Source organism: Mandrillus leucophaeus, unplaced genomic scaffold (assembly GCF_000951045.1).
Source record: "Mandrillus leucophaeus isolate KB7577 unplaced genomic scaffold, Mleu.le_1.0 Scaffold279, whole genome shotgun sequence".
Classification (NCBI taxonomy): domain Eukaryota; kingdom Metazoa; phylum Chordata; class Mammalia; order Primates; family Cercopithecidae; genus Mandrillus; species Mandrillus leucophaeus.
The window spans coordinates 1,259,260-1,269,320 of NW_012102909.1; the positions used below are offsets into that span (position 1 = coordinate 1,259,260).

General features: G+C 44.6%; 1 protein-coding gene across 2 annotated transcripts in view; it reads left to right on the plus strand.

Annotated features, from left to right (window-relative positions):
• The window catches only part of ARHGAP25 (Rho GTPase activating protein 25), a 90,975-nt gene extending 85,776 nt beyond the window's left edge, over positions 1-5,199 (plus strand). For both annotated transcript variants that reach the window (XM_011984999.1, XM_011985000.1), the window contains 2 exons: positions 1,333-1,865; positions 4,357-5,199. In XM_011984999.1, the coding sequence (XP_011840389.1) occupies positions 1,333-1,865; positions 4,357-4,564 (741 nt within the window). In that variant the 3' untranslated portion in view covers positions 4,565-5,199. The remainder of the gene's footprint in view (positions 1-1,332; positions 1,866-4,356) is intronic.
• The last annotated feature ends 4,862 nt before the right edge of the window (positions 5,200-10,061 follow it).

Sequence of the window (10,061 nt, forward strand, 5' to 3'; positions counted from 1 at the left end):
GAGGGTGCGTTTTCTGCAGGAGAGCTGCTCAGGTTTGAGGAGTGCCTGCATACCACATGTGAATTGTGTACTCTATTTTTTTTTTTTTTTTTTTTTTTTTTTTTTTTTTGAGACAGGGTCTCACTTTACTGCCTAAGCTGGAGTGCAGTGGTATGATCACAATTTACTGCAGCTTTGACCTCCTGCTGAGGCAATCCTTCGGCCTTAGTTTCCCAAGTAGCTGGGACTACAGGTGCATACTACCATGCTGGGCTAATTTTTTTGGCATATTTTTTGTAGAGACAGGGTTTCACTATGTTGCCCAGACTGGCCTCAAACTCCTGAGCTCAAGCGATCCACCCTCCTCAGCCTCCCAAAGTGCTGGGATTACAGGCGTCAGCCACTGCACCCAGCCTTTCAGTTCTTCATACTACAAACAAAGCTGTAATAAATAACCTTGGGACCTCCTTTTGTACTCAGGCAGATGTATTTCTCAAATAAATTTTCAGAAGTGGGCTTGATGGGTCAGAAGGTAAACAGATTTGATTGTGTGATTTTGAAACAAATTATTGGAGTTTGTGTCTTTTTACACTTCCAGAAGCAATGCATGAAAGACCTGTTTTCCTACAGTTTCACCAACAGAGTGTGTTGTCAAATTTTGGGGGTTTGCTCATCTAATAAGTGAGAACTGGCATTTCAGTAATTTTAATTTTAATTTGAGTTTCTCTTATTATTAGAGAGGCTGAACATCTTTTCTTATGTACAAGGACTAGCTTCATTTTTTCCTCTGTGAACTGCCTGATCTTGCCCTTTGCCCATAATTATATTGCTTGTTGATCTCTTCCGTCACAACTTTTATGAAGTTTATCTATTAAGGAGAGTAACCGACCATAATTTTAAGTCAGCAAATACTTTTTGCCAGTTTTTTTTTTTTTTTTTTTTGGTTTGGTATGTGGTGATTTGTTACTTTGTTTTTATTTTTGTTCTTTTTAATTTTTTAGGTCATGGAAATCAAAAGGTCAAATTTATCAATCTTTTATGGCTTCCGGGTTTTTAGTCATAGTTACAGAGACCACCCATTCTAAGATTACATAAGGATCCTACTTTAGGACTCTTTAACCACAAACAAACACTTGATTTTGGTGAACATTTCATCTCTAGAACATGGTTCCTTTAGTGCAATATCCTTTTGGAAAAAAATGCCAGTGCAGATAATCAACTAATGTGATACATTAAGAATTTCATAGGTATGCTCCCAGGGAACATTTGTTTTGGGGTCTCTAATCCTTACCTTGGGAGCATGACACACAGAGGTGAAAACCCATGTGACATCCATGTCTGTTTCTTTTCTAGGCAAGCGACTCTGATACAACCAGCCCCACCGGACAGCAGCCAAGCGATGGATTTCCGGAGGACAGCAGCAAAGTACCCAGGGAGAAGCCAGGAGATTGGAAGATGCAGCCTCGTAAAAGGACTCAAACACTCCCTAACCGGAAATGTTTCTTGACATCAGCTTTTCAAGGTGCCAATAGCAGCAAAATGGAGATCTTTAAAAATGAATTCTGGTCGCCTTCCTCAGAGGCTAAGGCAGGGGAAGGGCACAGGAGAACGATGTCTCAAGACTTGCGCCAACTTTCTGACTCCCAGCGGACTTCCACCTACGATAATGTCCCTTCCCTGCCAGGGTCCCCTCGGGAGGAAGCCAGTGCACTCTCTTCACAAGCCTGTGACTCCAAGGGAGATACTCTTGCCAGTCCAAACTCTGAAACTGGGCCTGGAAAAAAGAACTCTGGAGAAGAGGAACTTCATTCTTTGCAGAGGACGGTCCAAGAGCTACGAAAGGAAATAGAAACACAGAAGCAAATGTATGAAGAACAGATTAAAAAGTAAGTCAGACAGAGGGGCACTGAGAGGCACTTGGCTTCCATCTTTAGAGATAAGAGGGATTGTTCCCACCCGCCAGAGAAATCACATCATAAAGCTTCAGTGTGGGGAAGACACTAATCTATAGCAGGTCTAGGAAGGAAAGAGTAAAGGGAACAATGAGATGACTAAGCTGGTGAACACTCTAAACTTTAGACTAGATTTAGGAAATGTCAATATCTAGCTTAAGTAGCTTAATCAATAATTTCCAAACAGTGGTTCTTTAAGAATCAACATGCTTTAATTACTTTAAAGGAAATAATTTTTTTTATGTTAAGGTCATTCGTGGATTCTGCAAACATTCCTCGAGCCCCTCCTCTGTGCCAGGTACATTCTAGTTGTTAGGGTATAGCACTGAACAAAAGAGACAAAAGTCCCTGCACTTACAGAACTTCTTCTAGTGGGGACAGATGGACAATACAAATATATAATAAAATATATGTTATGTCAGCTGATGGCAAGTGCTGTGGAGAAAAATAAAGTGGGTCAGGAGGTTGGAAAGTTCAAGGAACGGGTTCCAATGTAAAATAGGGGGATCAGGGAAGGCCTCCCTGAGAAGGCAGCAGGTGAGTAAAGGCCTGAAGGAGATGAGGAGCAAGTCAGGTGCGGAGATGGGAGATGATTATGGCCACTGCTGAGGCTGTGAGAAAGGAGCAGGCCCCCATGGTCCCACCCAGGAAGAACGGAAGCCACCTGAGGCCAGGGAGAGTGATTAGCAGATAAGGGTGGAGAAGTACAGGAGGCCAGGATGCTGCAGGGATTTGTCAGCCACTGGAAAGCCTGAGTCTGGGTGGTTTCAACCTGGTTTATGCTTCATTGGCTCACTGGCTTCCCACGGAGCACCGGCTGCAGGGGGCAAACAGAGGTGGGAGGCCAGTTAGGCAGCTATTGCCTCTGTCACATGCAAATTCCCAAGATCCGTGCACACAATTTGTTCTCTTGGGTAAGTAGAGTATTTTCTTGAAATATTTTTCACACCACTGATTGGCCAGCAAATTTGTTTTCAGGAGAGAAAACCTTGATCCAGTTGTGCCCATATCAACACTAGTCATGAGGCAGTGAAATGTGAATTCATGGGCTCTTAGATTTATGGCTACATCTAAGTCCATGCAGACTCGGGTATCTGAAGGGAAGGCTTCTGTGAGCCCTCATTCATTGTTCCACACAGAGAGCTGCCATCCAGAAGCAAAATGTAGCTTGTTTATCTAAGAACCTGAAACCAATCATTTGTAGAATTAAAGACTTCTGTGACATCTCGGCAGTGATCAAAGCAGTCCCATAGAAAACTCATGCTGCACTCAAACATGAGTATCTTCAACAGGGTAGGAAAAGAACTGGCTGCCACAGAGGTGGCTGCTCCTTCTGAATGGAACAGAGTCCTCTGAATCCACCAGTCGAGGAAGCCTCCCATCCCAGGCTCCTGAGCCCACACAGATTCCACCTCCCACTGGAACCCATGGTCAGGATCTAGCACAGTGCCTTACTTGGAATTTCTTCCAGAACCAGAGGGGTACAGAGAACTTGGAGAAGAAAAGTAGATTTGTAATGAGAGGGTCAGAAGGAATGAGACCAATTTAGCTTTAAGAAGAGATAGGCGGGGTAGGCAGAGTTGTGAAGATGGATTGTTACCCACAGAATAGACCAAAGCCCTTGAAGGTAGAACCCAAGTTTTGGGCTCACATGGGAGCTCAAGTCTCCCTTGTGCAAATGGGCAGGCCATTTGGAGAGAAGGGAGGCACACTCTACAGAATGAAATTCTGAAATAGATTTCCAGTCACACAATCAGCATATGTATACTCATTGCTAAGAGTTAATTCAGCACAGCCTGGCAGGGGGCCACTACATTAGGATTTTGGCCAGTAACGATGAAAATCCTGGCAATTCAGGAATCCCGCAGATTTTTCACCTGGCGTGGGCTTCAGAAGAGAGGGTGAGACTGCCAGGATCATGGCTCCCCAAAGGGCAGTTCTCTCTGTTTCTCCAAATCTTGGTCCCCAGGAGATCCTTAATAAGACAGGGTGCTGGTCTGTGCTCTCCACTGACACAGGATGAGGAGGCACTCATGAAAAAGAGGTATGAGAAATCTGGAATATGGATGGGGCTTCCAGGATTGATACAAGGTGCTATGGGAGTGAATATATAGATCTATTAGAGCTGGTCTTTTCTTTCAAAGACTCTGTTATCCGGTTGAAGATACAAAACAAAATGACATGGAAAAAAAAACAAAACACAATAGATGTCACAAGATGGTGTTAAATGACAAAGGAGGGGCTCAGAAGTGCTGTGGGGATTCAGTTTTCCTGGGACATCTTCATCATCGGGACATAGCTGAGAGGTTGGATAAGGGTCTTGTGATTTGAAAAGTAAAATGAACAGCAGGTTGTGAGCAAGGGGGAAGGAAGAGCCTAGAATGAATTGCCATATTCTTTCATTCTTTTCTTTCCTTCCCTATAGCCTTGAGAAGGAGAATTATGATGTTTGGGCTAAGGTGGTGAGGCTCAATGAAGAACTGGAGAATGAAAGGAAGAAGTTTGCAGCCCTAGAGATCAGCCTTCGCAACATGGAGCGCTCCCGGGAGGATGTTGAGAAGAGGAACAAGGCCTTGGAAGAAGAAGTCAAGGAATTTGTCAAATCCATGAAGGAACCCAAGACCGAGGCTTAAGGATCCCAGGAGTACTGCAAGGACAGCCCGAGAGAGGCCTAACTCTGACCCCTTTCTCAGTGCTACCTGATGACGGGGATACAAAATTACTCTCTGAGAGGGAAAGGATATTTTGAGGGAAACATTAAATTTCTCCATAAATAAATGAATAGAGTTTGCAGGAAGGTGAGGGTGAACAGAGATGTGTGTGGACATCTCTGACCGTCCATCGCTGTATTCAAATGGATTTTGTTATTCCACTCCAGTCTCAGGCATGACCATGTCCAACGAAGACATTCAAGGCAGCACATTTCAGGACCCAGGCAATAGACTGGCCCCAACACAGGCTGAGCTGAGGTGTGATTAATTCTTTGTTTTTTGTGTGGAATAGCTCACCTTGTCAGACAGCCTCAGGGCATCTCTGAGACACAGGGGCAGAAAATGACATTCATCTTTTGAGTCCTCATCCACGGAGTGCTGTGTTTGGGGGGCTACATCTGCTGAAGCGAGAACCCCATTTTTCCACCCCACCATGATGCCCGTTCTCCAGGTCTTCTCCAACTTATTATTAGGCTAAACCAGAACAAGCAACAAACTGTATTTATACAAGCAAAATTGATGAGAAAATTATATTCGAATAAAGCAAAAATTAAAAAGCAAGGCTATTGCTAATCCATACAGCACCTTTGTGAGAATTAGCACAAGACACTGCTCCCCTGGGGCAGATGGCTTGCTGAGCAGGGCATGGGCTGCATTTCAGTCCCGACTTGCCTTTCAGGGACAGGTGTTTCTATACTTCCTGAGCCCCCATTTCTTCTGTATTTCACACAATTGCTGTGGGGATTACATGAGAAGATACAATCTAGTCCCTACTTGCTTTTTAATTGTAGATGGAGGGCCTGGGAACAAAGGCTTCCTACTATGATACGATTTGTTGTGGGTTTAGACATTAATTGTCATGATAATAGTTTCTTTTTTCCTGTTTCACCAAAATGCAAATGATTTTACCCTTCAAAGGGACAACAGGCACTGGATGATGGTGGGAGAGGGGCTTTCCCAGTGGACAGTTGATTCTTCCCCTTCTATGTCAAGTCAGCCTGGCAGAGGCCCTGGTCAGGCCCCGGACCTCTAGGTAGGTTGGTTGAGTCTTTTTTTGTTGTTACCATTCTAATTAGATGGTCTCCAAGCTCTTTTGACTGGGTACCTCATCAACAGAAAATGTTTGAGCATACACCCCGCAATATATTTATTTATAAATTATATACATGTACTACTGTAGTACTCCATAATGTATATTATAAAACACACAGAACAGGAATTGAATAATAATGAGATAAAAACAAAGATCAATAGATATTCCCAAGTGTGCTTTCAGCTCTGGAGACCCCTGACCCAGTTGCCCAGCAGGTATTACCTGTATCAAATTTACGTCTTTCATCCCATTGCTCCCATAAATGTGCTTGAACTCTTGAAGCCCCATGGCTTAATTAGGGGTTTGGAATCTATGGTTGCCTCAGTGAGAGTTTAGCCTTCCCCAGCACGTGGGCCTCCTCTGTCATTCCTTTTTCTGTCTTCTTCATTCTGGTTAGTCCTGCCTTCCTATGGCCATGACTTATTACCCACAGAGTGAAAGTACAGACAGGAGCATCAGTGTTTCTTGGTCCCACTACTCAAGGCCTGCTCCACCAACGCCAGCCCCTTTGAGGACCAGATTGATGGAGAGGGTGGGCGACTCTTACAGCATTCTCATCTAGGCTTGCTTGCAGAAGATTGAGGGGAAATTCATCTACAACATTCATAAGAAAAGCAATAAAGTGTTGGGATTCCTGAGCTGTAGGTGTTTTTAAATTACAGAATAGCAAGCACGGAAACACTTACTGACCACCTGATTGACGTTAGTGAGTGCCTGCATTTCTGCCAGGCACATCTCCTTGTGTTCTCCCACGGATTCCTCACACTGACTCTTTGGGAGCTAAAACAGAGTTGGATATGGAAGTGGCTGCTGTCACAATTTCCAAAGGAAACATTTGTCTGAAGGTACAAAGAGGAGGCTCTCAAGTCTGTTTTGAGGCCCATGTCATTGGACCTTGCTGGGTCCGGAAGCCAGAGTTCATGCTGAGTGGAAGTGCCACGTTTGAATTCCAACTACCTCCTGATCTGGTAATGTCTCTCTTTCTATTTTTTTCCACCAGTATTATGAGGCGACAAAGCAGGTGTTGGCCTCAGAAGCACTAGACAACCTGCAAGTGTCAATCTCTCTTCACAATCAAGAGCAGAGTCTGGCTCACTTCAGTTGCCACTATTTGCTCCTGTGCCACCTTGCATACAAGGAGAAGACGAGAAACGGGGTGTTTTAGGACCCTGGGACCTTATGAGTGCAAGGGTCACACAAACCCCTTCATCCTGCTGGAAAAGACTGGGAGGAGGGAACCCCTGAGGGCCAGAAAAGAGGATCTGGAGTCTGTTTTAATGCCCTCAAAAGGCATGCATGTGATTGCGTGACCGGGTAGCTCCAGGCCTCAGCTGGACCAAAAGGCCAGGTTCTAGAAGGCCATACCTGGAGATTGACCTGTGTCAGGTGTGCTGTTGGACTCTGCAGCAACTACCTGTACTTTCAGAGCCCTTCCATGGAAAGGACTCCATCAAATCTGCCTTTTTCCCAGCCACACCCTCACCTCTGTTACCCACTCTTCTCTTTGCTCATGGGCTGAGAACCTAGAAAGGTCTTCAATGTGCATTTGAAAACCTGTTGCCCTCTTCCCTCCAAAACTCCTTTTCTGTCAGAGCCTCAAGCCTGTCCCTTATCAGGGTACTCTTATCTTAAGTTTGGGACAGATGTGATGCTTTTCCAGTAAGTCTGTACACTGGATAGGACAATTTGTACTAGGCTATTGGCTGGGATGATTCCCCTTCCAGTGGATTCTGGTCAGAGCCTGCAGTCTGGAGAGACCACGTGTGGCACTCTTAGTGCAGAGACAGCTGCATAGGATGTAAACTATAAACATTTTGTTGTTGTTGCTGTTTTGATCAACTTCCTAAAACTCTGCTCAAAGGCCTGTCCCTTCAGAAAAGGACGAAGCGGGAGACTCCCAGGCTGCCCAAGGCCGCTGAGAGGGGGCCAGAGAACACAGTGGCACAGCAACAGCTGGCTGGATTCCACAGGCTCTGGACCAGAAGATGTGTGTACACGAACGCCCTGTAAACTTCCACATTCCACCACTTCCTTTCCAGATAGCAGCAGTGGTCAGGTCACGTGCTTGCCGGAGAGCAGAAAAAACACTTGGAGGCTGCTTCTGCAATTAAAATAGGCTGCATTTACAAGAATTACACAAAACCTTTCATCCTGCCAGAGAAGGCTGGGAGGGAGGACCTGAGGGTGGAGCTCCAGCTGCCACTCAGAAGCTCAGGCTGGCATCTGGCCGGCGGCGGCGGAGAAGCTGGAGCCAGGGGGCTTGTGGCTCAGACGATGTCACAGGGCAACTGGGAATAAGCAGAGAATATCAACACAGCTGTGTAACTGTAGCTTGTTTTCCTTCTGATGCTGGAAACTCTCTTAGAATCACAGGATAAAAACTGGAAAACGCTCCGATTGTATTTAATTCTACCAGTTTATTTAATGGACAGGGGAACCGAGGGCCAGAAACATAAATTAAATGGCCAGTGCTCACACAGAAATTAGGAAGAAGATTGAAGGAGGTGATTTTGGAGGGCTCCTCTAACCCATGATTCAGTGATTCCTGTGATTCTTGCTTTCTCTCCAAGGGTTCTTTCCCCTAAACTGCAACCATGGTGTGAACCCCATTGAACCCCTTTGCTGAGTACTTCCAGAATATAGAGCTCTCCTCAGCTCATGATCACAACCAAGACCCATCTAATATGATGCCAGTTTTTCAGCTACTGTGTATTCCCAATACTAGTGTAAAACACTGGTTCTCAGTCTTGGTGGCACAAGAGAATTACCTTAGGAACTTTAAACAAATTCTGATGCTCAGATCTTACATCATGACGATTGAATCAGAATCTTTGGGGATGGGGCCTAAGAATTGGTACTGAAAAGAAAAATTCCCATTTGATTCCCATATGCAATCAGAATGTTTAAATAATTTTAAAACTGCTAAGTTTGGCTTTAGTCATGACTAATGATAATATAAATTCTACCTGTTCCCCTTTCCCATCTCCAGTTAACACAGCTACATTCTCTGATTTACAGGCTGATTTTTCATATGCTTATTCATCTAGAATAAGACACAATTAAAGATACAGAATGGATTTATGTTATAGATCCATTTTGCAGATGGTGAAAAGTGAGCCCAAAGATGTTTTTAAAAAATCAGTATTTAATGGTAGCTTAGTATGAACAAATCCAAGGATTTTGAGAATTCCTAAATATATGGGGACACTGTTTACTTGCTTTAAGGGTTGACTCTATACACAGGCAAAGAAGATAAGAGCTTGAGGGCCTGATTTAAAGAGTCCTGAGAATAGCTCTGATGAAAATCATCTCCCTTTCATACTCACGTTAGATTGAGAAATCCCTACCAGTAGCCTTTGGAATATTAACCACAAACGTGATCTTTCTGGGAGGCTCCATGAAGCTTCCATTAATCATTAGTATCATCCTTATAGTAGTTATCTGATTCCTAGCAGAAAGCTGTGTAATGAAGGAATGAGAGCCTGGCCAGATAAGTTGTACTGTGGGTGGAAGAACAGATGAAGAGTATGGATGTCAGCCAGGTACGGTGGCTCATACCTGTAATCCCAGCACTTTGGGACGCCAAGGCGGGCGGATCACGAGGTCAGGAGTTCGAGGCCAGTCTGGCCAATATAATGAAACCCTGTCTCTACTAAAGATACAAAAAATTAGCCGGGTGTGGTGGTGTGTGCCTGTAATCCCAGTTACTCGGGAGGCTGAGGCAGGAGAATCTCGTGAACCTAGGAGCCGGAGGTTGCAGTGAGCCGAGATCTTGCCATTGCACTCCAGCCTGGGTGACAGTGCGAGACTCCATCTCAAAAAACAAACAAACAAACAAACAAACAAAAACAGTATGGATGTCACCTAGGAGTATTGCAGTGTGGGGCCCTGGTCGCCTGAGATAGGGGAGGGTGCAAAAATCAGGCCTTAAAAAGGGAAAGGGGGACTCATTCTCAGGATGGATGGAGAAATGGTCTGACCCCCCACACACACCTGATACCTGCTCAAAATTGGCACTTGTCCTCCTTCTTTCTCTCTGTTCTCCCCTTTATTGATGTCCTCTCAGTTCTGCTGAGGCCAGCCCATGCTAAACCTCACCCTGGGTCTTGGATCCTCGTTCAGCATCAGTAGCAATATCACAGCATTAACTACCAATAATAAGCAACAAATGCCGTTTTAATACTTTCTGGTGAGCACTGTACCCATGTCATTTCCTTTAAATCTCAAATCAACTCTTTTCTGATTGCAATCAAACCTCTTTTATTGAGGTCTCAATGTGGCATAGCTGGGAAATGAAGCGTATGTACAATCTACACAAGGCTATAT